Here is a 23,184-nt window from a genome sequence, read left to right on the forward strand (position 1 = left end):
TTTGACATAGGCATGAATGTCTGTTAATGGTACACATTCAAAATCTGTTATTGTAACTTAAAGACTAGCTGTAATGATAAAGACAAGCGGTGCAGTTGCTTTCAATGACCTTACACCTGTAAGAGGTGTGTCTCTCCCCTTAACTCTGAGACATTGTGTGCTCACCACTGGACTGATCAGTTTATTTCTAAATAAACTATTCCAAAAGAATAACTGTAGGTATTGATAACTTATGCCGAACGCATAACGCATCACTTTCTGCTATTTTGCCAGTACTTAGTCGTTTGCAGGTGTAAGATCGGTTAAGTGGAGCTTTTTTTTTTTTTTTTTTTTTTTTTAAGATCGTCATGTCACGTCATGTGAGGGATTGGTGAATGACGGTATGAAGTAATCGAAACTCACGCGTCGTCTATCTAAGGACACTTTAAAAAACGCGGAATCGAAGAACAACGCGGATACACCCAACACCATGAGAATAATCAAAAAGTGTTACTTTATTTATAATGGAAACCAGAAAATACGCTTTTGAACTATACGATTACGCACTGAAAAAAGGCTCTGAACTGCACTATGAGGAACTTGAAGTTGGCCCTGTACATGATAAAACGTGAGTTGAATAAAATGTGAACCGTGGGTTGTATCTCTGCACATAATTATGCAATAGTCGTGCACCGGCAAAATGAGAGAGATTGTTGGTGACAGTCTCTTTCGTAGGGTGGCACGAATGACTATGGCGCAAGAGTGGTTGTTCAATATGCTCGCTACCTCCATTTTTAACATCTTCATCTGTTAAGTCAATTGTGGTCAGCTAAATGTGATAGAGAGGTATACAGTTGTATCAACTTGCCTTAATGACAGAGATGTGACAATTGTATCCACAGATTCACCCAGAGGGTAGTCCTAAATGGTAATGTCTATCCCGATGGTGTGGGCAAGACAAAGAAGGAAGCCAAGAGTAATGCAGCTAAAAATGCCCTACAAAACTTGTTGGAGCACAAACATCAGGACACAGTAAGATTCTTTTCCCTTGCTGCTTAACTATCCACTAGTATTTAAATGTAAAAGACCAATCATATACCTAAAAACCTATTGTTTTCTATGCTGTACCATACTCAGCAGGCCAAAGTATGTGTCAACCATTTTAAAATTGGACTTTATTCTTCTTTTCAAGGCTGCAGATGAAAAATACAACTGTACATTGGGTCAACAAAAAGAGGATTTAAATATAAATGTTTCTGATTTCTGGTGAGTAAATCACATCAACAGTACATTTTTTTCATTTTAAGATTAGATAAACCTTAATTGATACCCAGCCAGGAAATTAGGTTGTTGCAGCAGCACAAGGATGGCAATAGAAAGAGTAAAATGAATAAATAATAAGAGGTTTGAAGAAAATAAAATAGAATAGAATAAAATAAAAAAGAGAAACTATACATGAGCATTTGAAGACAAAATTATAGGGTAAAGTGATATATGTTATGATTAAGTGAGGGTACTTAGTGCCTGTATTAATATAGAGCTTAATATAATTCTGAGAGTATAATATGGTAGATCATGATTTAGTATGGGTTATGATAAATAGTTTAAGTTGAGAGGAAGTAAAAAAGTGGTTTTCTACTGCTGTTATACAGTCTAATGGCAGCAAGTGCAAAGGAGCGAGTGAAGTGCACACTTTTGCACATTTGCAGCGTCATGTTTTCATCAGTGTGAAACGTAATTTGTTTACTACAGTAATAAGATAAGACGCCTCAGTGTGAACCCTCAGCTTTACAAAGACCAACGGAGACAAAGAGAGACCAATTTCATTGGAATTGTTGACCACTACTGTCAAAAAACCAAACGCTGCTATTCATTTATTGAAGAGAAGAGATGTGGTCCAGCTCATGATCCTCAGTAAGTATGAACCTGAACCTCCGTAATCTGAATAGACACTGCAGACACTCTGTTCTAACTCTGTCTTTTTTTAAACGCAACAGATTTTTCTACAAATTAATGATAGACAAAAAGGAATACCCTGTGGGTGAGGGTAAGACTGCCAAGGAAGCCAAACAAAATGCAGCTCAGCTAGCCTGGTCTGCTGTTCAAGAACAGTCAGACTTTGACAGCAAGGTATGTCATGTTTTTTTACTCCCTTTATATCATGAAATAAACAGTCACTTGCCAGTTTATTACACTTGGCTAAAACTAACAAAGTCTAAAACAACAGTGCTGCCACAAATCTAACCTTCACGAATGTCATAATGGACGGGTTTTTATTGATATAGCTTGTGCTTCTGTTGAACTGTATTGCATTATAAAGAGGGTGCGTGAAAGGTGTTTCTGTATTCAGCTTATCCTCGTGATGTAATTGTGGAGAAAAAAAATATTAGAAACACCTGTCTGTATAAAATATACAATACAATTCAACAGCACCACAAACTACAGCCTTCAAGACATTGCACCTTCTTTCTTTTTAGTTCCAGACAACTCATGCTAAGAAACGATAACACCAGGCTGTAGTTAATGGTACTTTCTAATACTAACAGGTGGCAGCAGATCCTAGCTACTCTTAAATAAAAAGGTTCCACTGAGGTGAAATTAAACATGAAATATTTATGTCTATCATTCTCTGCATTTTAGGTGTCTGTCAAATCAACAATGTCAGAAGATGGTGCTCCACCTAGGTTTCCTGCACAATTAAATACGCAGTAAGGCACTTAATGTCATTAGTAAGAGAGCAGACAATGGAGTCAAATAACGAGAAAGCTGTACTAATGTCCCTCATTGCATTCCCCTAGGGAATCACATGAATCATCATCACAAAGCATGCCAATAGGCACAGGAGGCTCAATAATATTCCCTGATACATCAAACCCTTCCGAGGCTCAGGTACTGTATGTTCTTTCACTTAACAAAAATCTGCAGTTATGATATGTACAGACGGCTGCACACTAGTATCAGAATTGTAAGTGCAAGATAGTTAAGTTTGGGTCCATAGCTGTGGTATAACAAGATGAAAAATTAAAATGGTTTGACTGAGGTGAAAAATTACATTAAATAATACATATGCTACTTGGCTGTTAGGAGGTAGCGGACGACACGTTGTATGTCCTAGTTCTTAAAGTATATAACTTAATAATCAGAGCAGGTTTTAACCATTTTATTCTTTTATTCTCTAAGGATGCTGTCGAAGACCAAAATATGGAGGAAAGTCAGAGTGAGACATCCATCAATTCAAGGTATGAAATACAACATTAATTTGCACTGTAGCAAGTGTATTATATACTGATATGGCCTTAAACAACTCTCCCAATAATTTATGTTAAATCAAGAAGACATCTCTATGCTTTGAATTAAAATAGCGTTGATCTCCACAGGTTTACGACAGACTTTGATCCCATGGAGTGTCTTGGCAGAGGAGCTTTTGGTGTTGTTTACAAAGCAAGACATAAATTGCTGAGGATGGATTATGCTGTTAAGGTTGTCTGCGGTGAAGAGTAAGTATAAAGTCCTAAAGTTCCAGTGTGCATTGTGCTGTATTTATGCAAGTACTTTGTTTGCTGATTCATTCTCTTGTTCTCCTTTCAGGAAATCTCTTCGAGAGATGGGGACGTTATCAGAACTCCTCCACTGTAACATCGTCAGATACTACACATTTTGGATGGAGGATTCAGGATACCAGGGGAATTCTGAATCAACTGACGGTTCAGCTAGTTCCAGCTCTTCCCAGTGAGGCCCATACATTTATCTTTAGTCTTAACTTTTTATTTCAAGTTAGAAGTGAGTAATACAATCAATCGTGTCTTCTTTCTTTTCTAGTACTTCAAATAATTCATCAGCAAAGTACTTCTATATTCAGATGGAGTTATGCAACACCAAAACACTTAAAGAGTGGATTGATGAGAAGAACGCTGAGATTCTGCAAGACTCCAAGAGAAGAAAAGAAGGTCTAAGCATTGCTCAGCAAATAGTTAGTGGAGTGGAATATATTCACTCCAAGAAGCACATCCACAGGGACCTTAAGGTGAGAACTAACTTTGCAGTGTTATACAGTGTGCAAAATACCTGCTTATGTATGATCGAGGGGAAGCCTATATAGACGCTACCTGTAGGTAGTTTTAGGTGTATAAGCATTTGATATGTCCTTGAATTTACCCTGACAAGGCCCAGCCAGCACCCTGAGACAGATCCTGCTGCAAACAATAGTGAAGCTGGTCAGACGGCGGATAACACAACCAGTATATTGTTCTGGTGTTCACACGTACCGAGTAGCAGCAACCCATAGTAGACCTTTGCCCATCACTACTATTTACCAATGGTTATTCTAATTATTGGGCTAGATCTTGACCCAGCAAGCCCCAATATTTGGTGTTATTGTGCTGCTGCTCACCTGTTGTTTGAAGCCCAGTATACAAATCAGTATATCATTGACTTTTATGCTTATTAACAACATTATTTCATAGATAATTGTGTGCCATTACAGCACAGTACTGATGTGGAGATATGTAGAGGCAGGTGGTTTTCATTGACAATATCTTCCTTTCAGGCAGGAAGTAGAAGTCAACCCATATGGTATCATGGCTTAGTAGAATGACAAGTATGAACCCAAAAACACAACACACAGACAAACAGGTTACAATTAGAGTTATCTTTTAAAAAAGGCAATTAGGGAACAAACTCTCACGGAAGGTAGAATGGATGCACATGGACCGGGAAATGCAGAGGCGGATAGACGCTTCGGAGAATAGAAATGGACCTACGAACCGGGGAGCCACCTTTCTGTATTCCATCCTGAAAAGAAGGTCGTGCATTGACAGCCTTCATGACAGAAGAAGACGGACCCTCTGGCCAGAGTTGTAGCTGGTGGCCATAATGCTGCGGTGAATGGTGCTCATCTGGTAGCGATCAGCGGTGTGGAGGAGAGTGGTACGGCCTGCTGCCAGGTGTGCTGTTTGCAACAAATAAAAGCCTGCAACAAAGGGATGCTGGCATCTCGTTCCTTGTCTGGAAAGAGAGGAGGGTTGGTAATCCAGCACTTGAAAGGAGAGGCCAGTAGCAGAGCTGGGAAGGGTGTTGGGGGAGTATGCGACACAGAGGAGTTGTCTGGACCAGGAAGAGGGATTGTGGGAAGAGAGTAATTGTCCATTTCCTAGTCCATACGTTCAGTCTGGCCCTTGGTCTAGGGGTGGACAATTAGCTCCCAGAAGGCTGCGAAACTCATTCAAGAAACAAAAAGATTCTCTGACTGGCTTCTGGTCAGATAATATGTCAGTGGGAAACAAGGTTACAGGATTGGGTTGTAGAAGTCGGGCAGCAGTCTGGTGTTTGGGGCACAAACTCCTTGGCTTCCCATTCCATTGAAGCCCACTAGAAACTTTGATGAGGGAGAGCCAGGGTTAGCCAGACAAGGTTAGTGCGACAGGCACTGGGAGCAGTGTTTGTGGTTCATAATGAGACTGATTTGACCCCATAGTTGAGAAATGAGTTAGTTGCAGGTGTGAACCATCCATTTTAACTCACCAAAGGCCTTATCTGCTGCTGGCGACCACAATACAGAGGAGTTCTGGCAGGTTAGGATATCGCCACAGAGCTGTAGTACCTGATGAGGCTTTGGTAAAATTTGGTAAACCCCAGGAAGCAGTGCAGCTCCTTGCGAGAGGATGGAGTGAGCCAGTCCAAGACGGCATTGACCTTGGCGGGATTCTTTTGGATGTTATGTATTGATTATCACTATTGATGATTATGAATGCAAGGAATGACACCTGCAAGACATGAAACTCACATTTTCCGCCTTGACGAAAAGTTGGTTCTCCAGAAGCCTTTGGAGGATGCACTCCACATGTTGCACATGTTCCCGCTTGGATCTTGAGAAGATGAGAATGTCACTCAGATAAACAAAACACAGGTATTAATCAGGTCCTGGAGAATGCCTTGAAAACAGCAGGGGCATTGGTTAGGCCGAAGAGCATGACAAATTACTTTAAATGTTGACTAGGGATGTTGAAAATTGTCTTCCACAATACATCCTCCAAAATCCATATCAGATGATATACATATCCAAGATCTAGTTAGGAAAAGATTATGGCCCCATGCAAGAGTTCAAAGGCTGTAAAAATGAGGGGGAGGGGGCACCAGATCTTCCCAAGGGCTGGGCCTAGGTGAAGGGCTGAGGTTCTTGTCCTTCGTCTCCACTGCAAAAAATTGAAGAAAAAAAGATCAGGAGGATCCGGTGTGTTCTGGGAACTCTGGAGGGGACGGGAGGCTAGGAGTGGGGGTTAAAGCATATTTAAGATGGACAGCATGACAATGACTGTTTAGATTTACTGCGCATTCCAACAGTATTTAGAACATCTGGTTATAAACATACTACCTGTGAATGGATTGCATTATATGACATTTAAGATAATAATAATAATAATAATGATGATAACAATAATAAGATGAATAAATGCTACAATAGAATAATGCATTTTTTTGTCCTAGAAATGGTCCAGATAAACATTACATTTAAGTTGCAATAATAAATGAATAAATGCCACAATGTTACATTATTAGATTTTTTTGTCCCTAGAAATGGTCAACTAGATAAACATGGCCATTAGTTGATTTACCTGCCACACACGTTTAAAACTCCTATTTTAAATCCATTTTTGACTCTTAAGTTCACTAGTTCAGGTTGTTAACTGCCCATAGCATGAGGAGCTAGATTTTTAATGTTGTTCCCATTTCTGTTTTTGTATTTCAATGGTTAGCCTGTAAACATCCTGTTTGGACTGGATGGAGAAGTGAAGATTGCAGACTTTGGTCTGGTCACCAGAGATGATGATGATGATGACGATGCCTTGATGGAGAGAACAGGCCAAAGAGGAACCACAGTGTATATGGCCCCTGAACAAGTGAGATGGTCTATTTTTCTAATGGGCTTAATAAGGTAGACTACCTGTATGCCAACCACACTTAACAATGCTACTTTATTTCCTTAATCCCAGCCTCACCTATCTTTGCTTTTGGTAGTGAGAGCTGTAAAATGGAAATGTTATCAGCAAATGTGTTACAGCTGTTATGCCAATAGAACATTATTCATCTGAAAGCTGAAAATGCATTAACCTCATGAGCATAACTCGTTAATATTTGATAATAATTAGGATAACAAGAAGCTGCTGAAGTGCCTATTGTCAATACTGTGTTTTTATTCTATCTCAGAAGAGGGAGAAGAACTATGACCGGAAAGTTGACATATTTGCTCTGGGGTTGATTTACTTTGAACTCCTTTGGAAACTCTCTACTGGCCACGAAAGAGCAGCGGTGAGTCTATATAAAAATAAGAAACCAGCTTCTGTAGGTTTACACCTGTAGTTGATTTCTTTTCAGTATGGTTTGTAGCTAAATCAATGTACTTTAGATCACAGTTTTGTTGGAACTTTATTTTTCATCTTTTAATCTGTCTTGTGTCATTTTTCTTGAACTAATTTGTAACATTCAACAGAGCATCATTTTAAGCATTTGTACATTTGTGGCCAACTAACAAGTTGTTTTATCACCTCATGAATACCAGGTTTGGGATGATGCCAGAAGTCAGAAGCTCCCTGAAGAATTTTCACTGACTTTTCCCCAAGAGGTAGATTACCATGGATAATTTAGTAATCAACACAGACAGTGGTGGGATGTAACTAAGTATATTTACTGAACTATTTTACTTTAACATTACAAATTGGAAGTACTACTTCACTTGAGTTATTTCTTCTCATTACACTTAATACTTCAATATTTCAGAGGGAAATATTGTACAATTATTAGACAGCCTAAGTTAGTTAGTTTTCAAATTACAATTTTTGCACTCCAAACATATGAAAATGTTATAGTACAGCTGAAATGATTATCTTAGGAATTACTTGACAGAAAATGAATTGGCAACTTTTAAAACATTTCATGGTTGCAGCTTCTGAAATTTGGGGATTTACTGATTTTCCTTTTTCATTTATTCGTTCGTTCGAATATTTTAAAGGTCTTTACTTTTCTGAATTTTTACAAATTAATCAAACAGTCAATTGATGGAGAAAATATTAAGTGGATTAATCCATAATGAACCATTTCTAAAAACTCAAAGGATTAGAGTCAAAACAGGGCTGCTGCCGTCTGTATGTGAATAATTTCACATATCAAATTGTGTTTTGAGTGTGCCAAAGGTGTATATGTCCGATATGCTGTGGAGTGGAGCTTCAACAATATGACATTTTCTATTGTTGGTACAAATATCAGTTGTTTTTGTTCTTTTTGCAGAACCAAATAATTGAGTTAATGCTGCACAAGAAGCCCGAAGACCGACCCGAAGCAAGAAAACTGAAGGCAGAAATGGAGATGTGTGCTCAGGCATTAAACGCACAAAATATGCATCAGGAAAATGCAACTGTCTGATTATCACAAGGAATTGTGATAAGTCTTTAGTAGTATATGGAAGTGTATCTGTTCTAATGACTGATATGATTTTGAAGGGAAATGGTTCACATACTGCACTTGTATAGCTGAGATCAGTACAAAGCTTTTCACCAGGCCTCACATTCACTCACACAAACACACAAAAATGGAAATGGTTAGCAGTTTGGGGCTCAACGACACGTCAACATGAAGACAGGAGATCAATGGATTACCCATTCAATTACTGAATATTAATGTCACATGATGTCACATTACAGCCTTTGTTTTGGAGTGTGTATGTTAATTATGGTTATGGGTAAAATGGTCAGGTATCTTGGTGAGTGCACTTGTTTTTGTGTTTGATTGGTTTTTTGTGTGTGGGCTTTGGGGACTGTGAGATTTTTTTTGAGGGTTCTTGTCTTGTGTGTGTAAACCTTACATATAGTAATATTGTGAAATTCTCCAAACTGGTGTGTTTGTGTTCTTGTTCGGTTAAAATTGGGTCATTCAATGTGTGGGGTGTACATATAAACTGGATGTACTGCCTTTGTGACGGTTGTTTGGTATATAAAAAGAGAAAAGGATAAAATTATTAACATAAAAAGCAACTGTGACTGACGCATCTTAAATGCCAGGAGAGAAACCTGGCTGGCACCCCTGACAAAACCACATCTCAGTTAAACTGTCACAGTATGTATGCAACACATTTTTAATTTAGCCAATAAAACCACAGCCTTACAGTAACTCGTAATAACATTGATATGAAGTAAAGACTTTCAGTATGCCCAAACAACATTGTGCTTGACAGTATCATATGACATTATGTCAGCCAATGACAGTATGAAAATGGCACAGCTAAGAAATGTACTTCATCTGGGCAAGGGACAACATTGGAAAAATAGCCCTTTGGCTAACTGGTTCATTTACAGTGATGTTTGACAATGCCATTGCTCCCAGAAAAATATTAATAAAATCAAAATAAACCTTAAACAGTTATTATTGTAATTCCCAGCAGTCATTATAAAAATTTGATTGAGCCTTTTCCTTACTTTTCCTGTACTCCCTTTACATTTTGTTATGTTTTGTCAATGCAAATTAGGGGTGGGTGGACTGAAAGTTCACCGAAGTTGAACTGCAAATGTAAAGATGAGAATTTGCTTCATCAATGGAAGCAAATGTTTTTATAGCTCCTTTGCTCACAGAATGAAAGTGAACAGGAGGCGAATATTAATAACGCGCATGTGTAACCGTGCCTTTAATGATTAGATCACATGCATGTTAAACTCAGTGTTTGATGCTAAATAAGCAAGATGATGATTGCAACAGCAGCCAAGATGTGGAGAGAGCATGCAGTAAGAAGAGTGTTTATGTGCCCCAAGGTTAACATAAAAACACCCACAATGTGATCCAACATGAAACTCATGCAATATTTTTTTGGTGCCCTATCAATCCTTTTGATAATAGTATAGAAACTCAATTCAAGAGTATTAGTAAAATAATACATAAATGATCAGCCATTTATAACAGCTTTTGGTGATATTGTTGATAGTTACTCTGGATTAAAATGTCAAGTCCAACAGTAGTTGGAAACTAACATGGGGGTCGGCTCTCTTAATAGTCGTGTCCATATAGTACCCAACAATTTGTGACCATTCATGAGATCGTTAAGGCTAGGCATTGACCTCAAATGGTTGAGGTTAGGCGGTGACTTTGAATAATTTAATTTGACATTGACATTGATTTATTGAGGTTAGAATGGGTCATCAGGCAGGGAGTCTTGCAAGAGATTTTTCAAGTTTTCATTACTTGTGGGTTACCATCATAGGTGGCGGGTGAAGCTGAGGATGGTGAAAGCTGATATTTGACCAACTAAGATACTTGTTTTAACAACCAAGGAGGACAACGTTATCATGTTCATAACAGTAATTCTATGCACTGACTGACAGCAAACAACAACGCATGGCCATGGGAGCAAAGCAAGCACAATTAATTCTGTGAATTTAGAACACTCACAATCCACAGTAAGTAGATATAAATGGCTCATTAAAAGGTTTGATTCTTCATGTGAATAAAGAAAATAAACTGATTATATTCCATTTCTGCCAACCCCTTAAATGCTACAAACTGTACCTTTAAAATAAATATTAACAATTATTATAATAACAATTATTGACAGAGAACATTAACAACTTCCAGCTACCATAGTCAAAACAAACACATCACTTTTACTATAGGCTACTAACACTTTTCCCAGTGCAACAATCTATTGTTTCAATTGATCAAAAGTGAGTTTCCATTTGGCTCAACCAGTGCTGATATTTCAGACAGCATTTGAAGGGGCCATGTTGTGATACGTTTACGGAGAAAACGAAACTTACTGAGGGTGAGGCTGAAATAAGCCTGAGACCGGTCGTACGTGGAAGTAGAGTGGAAATGACAACGCAGAAGCTATAGCGTTAGTTAGTTTAATGAGATGTACTCTTTGTAGTGGTAATGTGAGGTGACTCTCTGACTGTAGAGGTGTTAATAATGGCCGTAGCTCAGCTAAACGAGTTGGCGCAGAGACAACGCTTAGAGCTGAGATATGAGGACGTTGGATCTGTTGGCCTTGATCACATTAAAACGTGAGTTGAATACATTCTCTGGTGGGATTTACAACATGAAAATAGTCATTAATATGGGCGATAATAGAATAGATGTGGGACTTTTAATAGGACATGCTACTGAATGGAAGGGTATTGTTTTTTTGCCTTAAAATAGGAAATAGGTGTTAAGGTTTAGGCTTTAGGCCAATCGCCTTTCTCAATGTCATCTGTTACTACATTTAAAGAACATATAGAGCTGGTGTAACATTAAGTAAACAGTGTATATCTTCAAAATGAAGTGGCATATTATTTGTTTTCTGCGTATATAGAAAAAAAAGCAATAGGAAAATGTTGAAGAGTATGGCATAGTATGTGTAACATTACTTATAGATGCAGGGGTGTTGAACCTCAATATTAATAAGTATTTACTCAATACCCAACTCAGCTATTGTACTGACACCTTTTGTGAAATATTAGAAAATATAACCAGTTCACCACTAATGCTAGTAATATATTAATACTCATATCACAGTATTGTTCTCATGTAATAGAATTAATAACTTTTTACTAGCATTTCAACACTAGTTTCCTTGACGACCTAAGGGGGTCCAACACTACGCCAAGTTAACAACCTCACCTGCAGATACATGTCTTTGTGATGCAACCTTACACCACATCGTTGTGTCATCTTGCCTGTTTAACAAAGTTTTATCATTTGTCCTCAGGTTTACTGTGAAAGCAGTCCTGAATGGTAAGGTGTATCCTGATGGTGTGGGGAAGAACAAGAAGGAAGCCAAACTGAACGCAGCTACAAATGCCCTGAGTGTCCTGTTGGAGGAAACAGTTGACTCTGTAAGATTATAATACCTCTTTATTGACCTACTGCATGTTTGAATTTTAGTATTCCAAAGTATAGAAAACTAATTGAAGTCAGTCGTCTCCTTGATGCATATTTGTTTTTTATCCTGACAGACAGAAAAAACAACAGAAGCTTCTACAGCAGCAGCTCATCAGACAGGTATCACTCAAGCCAACTATATATGTTGGCTCAATGAACATGGTCACAAGAACAGGGTGACTATAAGGGCTGAGGAGTCAACGAGACTGGGACAAAACGGTGCTTCTCTGTAAGCCTCTTAAATGCATCCTAATTTGTTGCAATATGAATTTTTCATGAATTAAAAATGTATTAAATCAAAGTTTTATGATATTAGATGCTGTAGATTCGTGGTTGGTGATAAGAGTTATCCAGCTGCCACTGCGAAAACAAAGAAGGAAGCTAAGGAGGAAGCAGCCAAGCTTGTATATTATGAGATATGTGGCGGTAAATCTACAGAGGTAAGTTTTAATACACACTAGTTTCTTTATACTTAATGAAAGTCCTTGATAACCGTTGTGTTTTAGGATGCCACATACTCAGCAGGCCACACAACCAGGGTGTGAACCATCATAAACATTGTACTTTTTTATTTTCAAGACTACATCAGCTCAGCAACAGGGGGAATTGGATATCCGGTGAGTAAATCACGACGGCAGTTTAATTTGAACTACTTCATCAGTGTAAAATGTTACTTGTTTATTACAGTAATGAGACCAGACGCCTCAGTTTGAACTCTAAGGGCAACAGCGGTACAGAAACCAATTTCATTGGAATTGTTAACCACTACTGTCAGAAAACAAACCGCAGTCATTCATTTGTTGAAGAGAGGAGATGTGGTCCAGCTCATATGCTTCAGTAAGTATGAACCTGAACCTCGGTAATCTGAATAGACACTGCAGTCACTCTGTTCTATCTCTTGATTTATTTCAGCTTTGAACAATATTAAAAAGTTTACACAATGATCTAAATAATTTCCTCTTTGTAAAATCACAACACAGATTTTTCTACAAGTTAATAATCGACAATAAGCAGTACCCTGTGGGTGAAGGTCAGACTGCCAAGGAAGCCAAACAAAATGCAGCTCAGCTGGCTTGGGCTGCTCTTCAAGAACAGACGGACTGGGACAGCAAGGTATTCCATATATTGTACTACTTTAAATCATCAAATATACATGCAGTTGCTAGTTAATTAGGAAAACCTAGGTAAAACAAATAGAAGAGTTCCACGTAGCACCTAATAAATTGGCAGATTAGGTGTGTTTGGTAGAAAAGTAGAAGTTTCATCGCAGTCAAGATCTAAATGTTGTGCTAACAAACCATATTTATCAAAACCTACGTGCTTTTATTTTGAAAGCCCTTCCCATAAAGCACTCAAGCAAGATAATTTCTTTTTTCATTTGAGGGATTGCACTTCTGTATTTTAGTTCCAGGAAATGGCCTTTTGATAATGTGATGATGTCTAACGTTATGCCAAACAACTTTTCTGTGCGTTGCAGGTGTCCGTCAGATCAACCGAGGATGGTGGACCACCTATGTTAACCGCCCTGTAAGGCCCCTATTGTCATTAAGAGCAAGCCATGGAGTTAAATAACGAGAAAGTTGTACTCATGTCTCACATTGTATTCCCCAAGGAAATCCAATGAATCATCGTCACAAAGCACGGCATTTGGAACAAGTGGCTCAATAATATTCACAGATTCATCAAACTCTTCCAAGAATCAGGTCTGCACTTTATATCAGCATCTTACACATTCAATCTTAAACCCATCCTTAACTATTCTACTTTCTCTGTATGTGAAGAGGACAACATAATAATAGAAGTGTTATAAGAGTAAGAACGTTTTGTAAGTCTATAATAATTTATATCAAGGAAAAAAAAGAGTGCTGCAAATTCGTAAGGAGTTCCTTTCAAAAGACTATATTCAACCGGGTTGTTTTGATGACGACCCATTGTATGTCCCAGTTCTTAAGAGTATACAACTTAATAATCAGAGCTGGTCAACATTTCAAATCCATTCGTTCCTTTATTCTCTAAGGATGCTGTTAAAGACCAGAATACAGGAAATAGTCAGGATGAAACATCCATCCAGTCAAGGTATGAAAGAAACAACATTCATTTGCACTTTAGCATGTGTTTAATATATTTATATGGCCTTACATTTCTTTCCCAATAATTGTTGTACAATGAAGAAGATACTTATATGTTTGTTTTTTTACCTTTTGCTTAAAAAAAATTGCATTTATCTCAACAGGTTTACTTCAGACTTTGATTCCATTGAGTTTCTTGCCCGTGGGAACTTTGGTGTGGTTTACAAAGCAAGAGAGAAACTGCTTGACAGGTTTTTTGCAGTAAAGGTTGTCGGTTGTGAAGAGTGAGTATTCAGTCATTAGGCTCCAGTGTCCATTGTGCTGTATTTAGTAGTATTCCTGCCAAGTACTTAGTTAATTATTCTTTTTTTTGTTTTCTTTTAAATCAGCAAAGCTCTTCGAGAGGTGGGGACATTATCAGACCTCCTCCACCATAACATCGTCAGATACTACACATCTTGGATGGAGGATTCAGGATACCAGGGGGATCCTGAGTCAACTGACAGTTCAGATGGTTACAGCTCTTACCAGTAAGTCCCATGCACTTACCTTTAGTCTTAACTTATTTCTATTAAAAGTGGAGACAAACAACTTTTCCCTCCCTGGCATTTCCAAGTGGTATTATTGGACCAAAGATCAATGTATCGCCTTCCGGTTTTCTCTGGGCCTAGCAAGGCTTAAAGGGAACCAATCCAAATGCAGATGGTGTCATTTTTCCATTTCATTTTGCAATCAATATTAACTTCATAATGATAAGTTAAAGCAATAAAAACATGTCTATTGTCACTTTAAAGGAGAGTAATTCAATATTTTGTTTTCTGCTTTCTTTGGAGGTCTACAGATAATTCATCGGCAATGTACCTCTATATTCAGATGGAGTTATGTGCCAACAAAACACTTAGACAGTGGATTGGTGAGAAAAACGCTGAGTCACTGCAAGATTCCAAGAGAAGAGAAGAAGGTCTAAGCATTGCCCAGCAAATAGTTAGAGGAGTTGAATATATTCACTCCAAGAAGCACATCCACAGGGACCTCAAGGTGAGAACAGACTTTGGAGTGTATACAGTGTGTGAATATACCCAATTATGGATTTTTAAAGCTTATATAGACGCTACCTATAAGTAACTTTAGGTGTACAAGCATTTGATATGTCCTCGAGTTTACCCAGCACACTGAGACAGATCCTGGTCCAAACCAGTACTGAAGCTGGTCAGAAGGCGCATAACACAGAATCAGTATATTGTTCTGGTGTTCACTGGTACAGAGTAGTAGAACCACATACTAAGCCCGTTACCAGTATTTACCAATTAACATGTGATTATTCCTAGTATTAGGCTAGATCCTGCCTCAATAAGCCCCAGGAGATGGTGAGAATGTGCTGCTGCTCTCCTGCAGTTTGAAGGGCAGGATATACAGTTCAGTTCATCTTAGACTCTGGACTTCATGGAGTATGGTGTCTATTCATTATTTCTAAACTGATAATGTTAAAAGTCTAGTCATCTTTTAAGGTCAGTATGGAATAATTCCCCCACCAAAATATTATTCCTTGGAGGCAGGAGGAAGCTTTCAACAGTATTTATACCATCAGATTTTGAAACCTCAGAACATACTTTCAAGAATTAACAAGAATAAGGAATAAGGTCTACAGGGAAGAATCAAACAGAAAATGTAACTAGAAAAACTAAAACTGTACTTACAAATGATCAATTAGATAAACATTAATAGCCCTTGCCAATGAAAGCCACAGGCTGACTGTTTAGATTTGAAACTGGTTTCAAACACAGGTATGTTTTAAATTTGTTGCCTTTTATTTGTTTTAATGTTTGTTTTTGCTTTTTAATGGTTAGCCTGAAAACATCCTGTTTGGTCTGAGTGGAGAAGTGAAGATCGGGGACTTTGGTCTGGTCACCAGAGATGATGACCATGATGACGCTTTGATGGAGAGAACAGAGGACAGTGGAACCGAGCCTTACATGGCTCCTGAACAAGTGAGATGGTCTTTCACTTTGAATTCTATTGTTTTATCGTTTTAAAGTCCCAGTGAAATGGAAGTAAGATCGTCTTTAGCTTTGTTCTGTGACGTATTCCCCCAGTGAAACGAAATATTTAAGCTGTGTACATTTTCCAGAGGGATTTCAATCAAATCCTTTGCATTTGAATGTATGTAAAAAGTGTGCAGGCTTAGAATGCAGTCCGATATGTCTCTTGTCGCTAAAAGTTGCAGATTGATGGATGGATGGATGGATGACATGATATTATTGTTTGAAATGAGTTAGTAACAGCTAACGTAAGCACACGTCATATTTAGTTTTACAGGAATAAAAGATCATTACATTTTCATATAAAATAAGAAATGGATTTTTTGTAAACACAAATGTTTGCATATTTTGTTTAAAAAGGTGCTCAATATGACTGATCTAAAATGGTTAAAAAGGCATTTTTCATTTAATCACCACTTATATATAAATATATAACAAATATCGTATTCTAATAGGCTTAGTTCGGTAGACTACCAATATGTCTCCCGCTTAACAATGCTCCCACATATATGTCCCTGAAGGTCAGCCTCACCTGTCTTTACTGTTTGCAGCGACAGCTGTCAAATTAAAAAGTTGACATTCATTTTATACCAACAGAAAGTTATTTAAAATTCAAGTTTAAGTTTAAGCAGTTAAACTGAGCAGAAACTTCATTTGCCGCATGAGCATAACTAGTTAATATGTCATGATGATTTAAGAAATTATGACATTAGACAGCTGAAGTGCCTTTTGTCAATACCGTGTTTTCCTTCTATCACAAAAGAACAAGAAAAACTATGACCGGAAAGTGGACATATTTGCTCTGGGGTTGATCTACTTGGAAGTCTTTTGGAAAGTCTCTACTGGCCACGAAAGAGCAGCGGTGAGTCTTTCATAAACAGAGCGTGACATTGTGTGTAACTATTCAAGTTTGGACAGTTACCATATAATCCAGGCCTTTGTCTAAGGCAACTAACATAGTTGATTTCTTTTCCGTATGTAGTTTGTAGCAAAGGCATTGCACAAGCATTGTAGAAAGCAGATATGATGGATCTTTATTGTTCATTGTTTAATCTGCCATTTATTGTTTTCTTGTATTTATTTGTAACACTCAACAGACTATATTTTGAATTGTTAGTATGTTACAGGCTAACTAACATGTTCTTTTATCCTTTTATCACTTCATGAATACCAGATTTTGGTGGATGCCAGACGTCAGAAGCTCCCCAAAGACTTTTTACAGACTTTTCCCCAAGAGGTAAATTACAAAATTATTTTAATCCTAACTGATTTTCTTGCCACATGAGACAGACAACGGTTAAGGACTGGATGTATTGTTTGTATGCAAAAATTGTCAAATATAAAGCAGAACAGAGAACAGTGTTTTGAGAAAGTATCAGTTTTCTTCAGCAATATTCTAGCATGACAGCATTTATTATTGTTGGTATTAAGATCTCAGTTGTTGTTGTTGTTGCAGATCCAAATCATTCAGTTAATGCTGCGTCAGAAGCCAGAAGAACGACCCGAGGCGAGTAAAGTGAAGACAGAACTGGAGAAGTGTGTTAAGACGAGTGACGCACAAAATATGCATCAGAAAAATGCAACTGTCTGATTATCACCAGTAATTCTGATGAGTTTTAAGAGTGTATGGAAATCTGTCTGTTCTGGTGTATTTGATATTAATATTATCGGGAAAATGGTGAGGGTACTGCACTTATATAGCGCTTTAAGGAGAGAACAAAGTGCTTCACAAGGTCCGGGAGACTGCTCTGCGTGAAAACGCAAACGTTGACATTTTGTTGTTAGCCAGGCAAATGAAACGTCAACCACGCTCTTTTCCTAAACCTAAGTAGTTTTGTTGCATTAACTTAACTCCCTGTGAAGACAAACGTTTATTTTGAAGAGACACTACTGCATGTAACGCGTATAAACTGATACACTGTCTCTTCTTCATCCAAAACTGACACTAGAGATGAACGTAGAGCGTCATAGTTTGAAGCTTTGGCCAACTGACCAAGCGTTGGTATTTGATGAGACACACCCATGTCCTGTGTTTTGCCCAAGGACACTTTACATGCAGATAGTAGGTCAAATCCTTAACTATGCAATTAATGAGCATCTTAATAGGGACCCAATATTATGAGATTAATAATCAGGGGATGAAACATGATTTAATCATCTTTATCACGAAAAAGCAACTTTTACATTATTTTACATCTGTCTAGCTTTTCTTTTTAACTAATCATGTGCCTTCTGTGTCCAGATTTGACATTTTATTCTATGTGGGAAATCATCGAATGTATTTAAAGTGGTGTCACATCAAAACCTTTGCTTTGCATTGAAAAGGTTAAGTTTGAAAAAAAATATTGGTTCCTCAAGGTAAAGAAGTAACAAGATATGTATTATGCATTTTCCAATTCGTTGCACTATTTGTATGCTGTTTAAATCTTACAGAACGGTTTCACATGAGTCAATATACTTGGCCGATAAAAACAAAACAAAAAATGAGACAAGTTTTATTTTGCTAATGGGTTATCAGATAAATCCTAAAGATTGCCGTTTCCAATGCCCTCGCTAACAGTATTAAAGTTGAGTCATTCCGTTGTATCTGTTGTGGAAACTGGTTTATAAAATAACCTTTTAGCTCTGTAGTCGGTCTGGTGTCATACTTGTATGCTGTACAGACTTTAAAAGGCCCAAGAAGCCAAATTGTGATTTGTGATATTGGGCTATACAAATAAAATTGACTTGACCTTAGTAAAGTTCTGTTTACTTCACCTCTTTTTGGGTCCAGAAATTCATTGCTAATTTTGTTGATACGTTGTTTAATTTTAGAGACAATCAAACTATATTTTTTGAAAGCCTACCTGAGACTCGTCATGCCTACCAGGTCGATCTCTCGCAGATTATCAAAAGAGAAAAACAATCATGGAAATCTGTTTTACATCATATCCCAGACATGTTGATATAGATGTGTTCTAATATCAAAATATATTCTCCCGAGTATGTTAAATACTTGGGGTGTTTCAAACAATCCAAAAAATGCATAGAAAAAAAACTGAAAACTGAAAACTTTTTGACTTGAAAATTATTAATGTGTGATTAGAACGAGGTTGAGAATTAAATCTCAACTTCAATTTTTATTCTTCTGTCCATTACGTCATTGAGTTGAGCTTGTCCAAGCATTTTTTAATGTATAGCTTGGGGAGTATTTTATACCATGTCTCTACCATCTTTTCCAATTACTGCTCTTTAAATATAAACATGTTATCAATCCTTTTGTTGAATAGCTTCCTGAGTCATTTTACTTATTTTACTATGTAACAAACGACTTAGGTCCTTTTATAACATATTAGGACTTTTTGCACTCTGTACCAGCACCAAAAAATCTGCCCGTTTTCTGACTGTCCCAGAATACATGAAAACTACCTGCTCTCTTAGCTCCACACAGTCTCCAAAATCAATACAAACTGAATAAAACAGAACATAAAAATAAGGATGGCTCAGCTTGCTGCGAAGCTCTCCTTTTAATAATATAAAAATTGACTCCAAGTGCAGTCCAGGTGATGTGAATTTCTTAAAAGATGCCATATAACATTTAAACAACTTTGTATCACATATGACCCCAGTCTATCTTTTTTTATGGGAAGATAATCACAGAAAATATGGATTTTCTGGTATAATGAAAAGTAAGCTGAAATGCTACTTTCACAGTAACACTACAGCCATGGGTCAACGTTTGTTTGCAAGCTTTATTTTAGAGCACAGTTAGTACACAAGTAGACTGAAGAAATACATTCATTTTTTTCATGGATGCATATTTTTCAGTATGTTCATAATGTGCAGCTGATTTTAAGCTAATGTCAAATGTGGTCATTACTGACAGTTTTCCCATGATCAAGATGTCCATTTAGAGTAGAATACACCACACGAGGGCAGTCTTGCTTTTTGATGACTTTTGTGTTTGATGAAGTCAACATTATGAGAGAAACAGGAGAAATAGAGGCAACCATAGTATAATAACTAAGGCAAAACATACAATGTTATGCGTTTTGGGACAAGTGAAACCACATTTCAATTACCCCTGCCCAAAACATTGCTAAACATGTTAAACTAATAACCATCCAAAACTGATGTGCACAAAGGCTCAGTTTGTGAGGATGTAAAAAAAAAACAGAGTTTGCACACTGACCTGATTGTTGTTGTCTTGTGTGGTGTGACCTGTAGGGGGAGCTGTGGCTCTGTGGAGCTCAGCCTGTTCCTGCTGCAGACTGCAGGCTACATCTGCCTGTGGGTGAGAAAGGTTTATTCACAGCGAGAGGGCCAAAACCGAGGGAGCTGTGTGACATTTAATCATGCCTCCGGCGCATGCTTGATGATTAGCATCTCTGCGGAAAACAACAGTAACAAGTGCCAAGAGCAGGATCCCACACAATCACCTGGCCGCGGTGCACACAGTCCTAGAGGCCCATATAATCAGCACAAATCAGCTCCTGTGGCTCAGTATGTTCAATCACCACACTGCAAAGCTCAAATTTGCTTTGTGCCTGTGGATTGAGGCCATAGGAAGATGATCTACCTTGATGCAGATTGAATAACCTGTTTAATTTCTGTTGTATCAGTCATGCTCTACCTCAGCGACTCACTGTAAAACATCTGGTGGTGACAGCAGCTATAAGGAGGAAAATTGCTGCAGAATTTAGGAGATTTCGGAGCCAGGATTATTTTATCCTCATTTGTTCCAGGCCTGTGAAGAACACAGATTATTTGGAATTTTGCCCCTGATATTCCTCTCAGATCATTGGAAGTTTTATTATGATCTACATTAGGTCCCTCTGAAGTACTGATTTAATTTGTAGCTTTCCTTGTTGACTAAAAATGTTCAGTATGTTTACAAAATAATTTAAAACATGCATTTACTGATCTTTTGGCCCAACAGAATAAAACATTGACAAATTATCACATTAAAGGTTCACGATAGTAGATTGAGATCATTTCGACTGCCTCTCAACATGGCGGCGACTGAGCCGGCAGCGTGTAGTTTACGGTGCTAACAGTACAAACTGAAGCATAAGTGCTGACAGAGCTAACCTGTGGGGGAACCAGAGGGTTGGTGCTAAGCTGTCGGTTGGGGCGACGTTATCGGCTGTAACTGTAAATAAAGCAATGACAAGCTTGGAAAACAACACATACAGAACGAGAGCGACTTAATTCTCTGCTCAGGTAGACAGTGCTCCACTATATCTGTACAGCAAATAGTTGCTGCTATATTAATGCTCTGAATGTCGTTTATAGCTCCTTTAACAAGTTGATGTGTCAAACATGTTAGCTAACTGTCACTTATTTACACATCAGGCTGCCATGGACTAACATTAGCACATATCTGGAGTCATGTTTGTGAATGAATGAATTTATCTGATGAATGTAGGTCCTTTATTCATGGATTCCTGAGGGAAATATCTTGCTTTTTAGCTGCTAAATGTTCTACTAAGAAGCGTGTTGCTAGCACCGAACAGCAGGTGATCATTTCAAACAAAACAATAAGTTAAAAGATGATAACGCTCCATAGAGCTGAGGATACTAGGAACGACACCTTTCATATCACACGAATTTGATCAATTTATTAAGAATATGAAAATATATCTTTAAGCTAGTTTGGTGAGAACAGAATAAAAATGTATCTATATTTTATATTATTTGGTTTTAGTCAGCATGTACAACCATGATACTGGTATTTCATTTTATGCCCAAGATAAGAGAGTGCCCGGTTTTGTTGCTATATGTGATACTATTTATTATGATTCAATTTTATCTGACTTCCTCAATAACAGTTGCCAGCTGGATGTTTCTTTTTTTCTTTGAAGATGTCATTTGGATATCAACTGCATGAGAATACTTTGAATCATTCTTCCCTTGACATTTACACCACCAGAACAATCTATTCTTTTCATTTTAGCTGTATCTAAGATAAGAAACCTGGTGTGCTTCCAATCTTCCACAGCTGTCGTGCCTGTGCGAGCAGGGTTATTGGATGTATTGAGGTCACTTCCTCTGAGAGCAGTGTGGGCACTGAAGCAGTGCACCAGTCAGTGGCCTGGGCCATGTAGCCCGGAGTAAAATGGACTCCCCAGTCTGGAGCACAGCAGCAGAGTGTTTCCCCCAAAGTCCCAGGGGTCGGAGCAAACGATTACTCTGTGAGCAGCCTCGCTGCAGAAGCAGCAGCCAGAGTTTGTTCCGCTCTGTGTGTTTTAGGAATCAGCCTTGCTGCAAAGACAAAACTGTCGGCCACCAGCAGACGTCAAAATCAAAATGACAGTTAAGGATACACGTGAGTTGTCAGATAGTGTGCAGTTATCTTTCCAGCCTGTACATATATTTTTCTGTTATTGCCCACTTAACCTCTGGTGAACTCCAGTTAACTGGAGCATGACTGCATGCTGTACACCGCCCGAGGTCCCACTTGGCTTTTACTCTGGACTTTCCACCTCTCCAGCACCACATCCTGCCACTGTCCACTCCACTTACGAAACACTGCCTGTGTTGTTTAAAGGACCAATGCTAGTGATTGCTCATGGAAATTTTACATCACTACTGACATTTCGGATCGTTTCAGCTCATTGTTTTGGTTTTACAGCCAGTAAATGTACTGTTTGGTTAATTCTAACTGCTAATTTTTATACTCAGCAGGCAGCTGTACAATATAGTGCTAAGACCCTTAGACTTAAATGTCTGGTGTGTAGAAATATAATGTTAATAGTATATCTTTAGTGTATAATCACCTTTCTAAGAATTATTGGGTTTTTTGTTACATTAGAATGAGTCGTTATAGCTAAATACTGAGTGTGTCGTCTTCACGGGGTCCGCCATGTTGCACCGCCATGTTTCTACAGTAGCCCAGAACGGACAAACCAAACACTGGCTCTAGATTCTGGCCACTGTGTTTTGACATAGGCAACACTCTGGACCTTCAAAGACATTTTTGGGAATGTTTTTACCAGTTATAGAAAATTTGTTAAAAAAATACTGTGGTCCTTTAAAGTAACAGTAGGCTGCAATCAATTTAACTATATATCAAACAGGAACATAGCTACAATTGGGGACACTGCAGACATGTCCTCTACACCATTTCTGGGAATTTGGGGATTTCAGAGGGTTTAGGAATTTACATTTTACAATAACAAAAACAAATCTTTCTACTTTATGTCTGGTGTCTTTTCTAA

General features: G+C 38.0%; 2 protein-coding genes across 2 annotated transcripts; both read left to right on the top strand.

Moving 5' to 3' along the window:
- Nucleotides 1-408: 408 nt before the first annotated feature.
- Nucleotides 409-9,221, top strand: LOC129092306 (interferon-induced, double-stranded RNA-activated protein kinase-like). Its single transcript, XM_054600214.1, has 15 exons — nucleotides 409-607; nucleotides 882-1,011; nucleotides 1,172-1,245; nucleotides 1,732-1,893; nucleotides 1,977-2,109; nucleotides 2,620-2,687; nucleotides 2,778-2,868; nucleotides 3,160-3,218; nucleotides 3,357-3,476; nucleotides 3,568-3,708; nucleotides 3,799-4,003; nucleotides 6,732-6,875; nucleotides 7,183-7,284; nucleotides 7,535-7,597; nucleotides 8,260-9,221. The coding sequence occupies exons 1-15, from the start codon at nucleotides 504-506 to the stop codon at nucleotides 8,392-8,394; spliced, it is 1,731 nt and encodes a 576-aa protein (XP_054456189.1). The 5' UTR covers nucleotides 409-503; the 3' UTR covers nucleotides 8,395-9,221.
- A 1,547-nt stretch (nucleotides 9,222-10,768) lies between these two features.
- Nucleotides 10,769-18,726, top strand: LOC129092307 (interferon-induced, double-stranded RNA-activated protein kinase-like). The gene is made up of 17 exons (XM_054600215.1): nucleotides 10,769-11,018; nucleotides 11,705-11,831; nucleotides 11,952-12,106; nucleotides 12,194-12,317; nucleotides 12,457-12,494; nucleotides 12,565-12,714; nucleotides 12,858-12,990; nucleotides 13,355-13,404; nucleotides 13,490-13,580; nucleotides 13,895-13,953; nucleotides 14,111-14,230; nucleotides 14,336-14,476; nucleotides 14,780-14,984; nucleotides 15,794-15,934; nucleotides 16,749-16,847; nucleotides 17,160-17,222; nucleotides 17,442-18,726. Exons 1-17 carry the CDS (start codon nucleotides 10,924-10,926, stop codon nucleotides 17,574-17,576), a joined length of 1,926 nt encoding a protein of 641 aa, XP_054456190.1. The 5' UTR covers nucleotides 10,769-10,923; the 3' UTR covers nucleotides 17,577-18,726.
- The last annotated feature ends 4,458 nt before the right edge of the window (nucleotides 18,727-23,184 follow it).

This window comes from Anoplopoma fimbria, chromosome 6 (assembly GCF_027596085.1).
Source record: "Anoplopoma fimbria isolate UVic2021 breed Golden Eagle Sablefish chromosome 6, Afim_UVic_2022, whole genome shotgun sequence".
NCBI lineage: Eukaryota > Metazoa > Chordata > Actinopteri > Perciformes > Anoplopomatidae > Anoplopoma > Anoplopoma fimbria.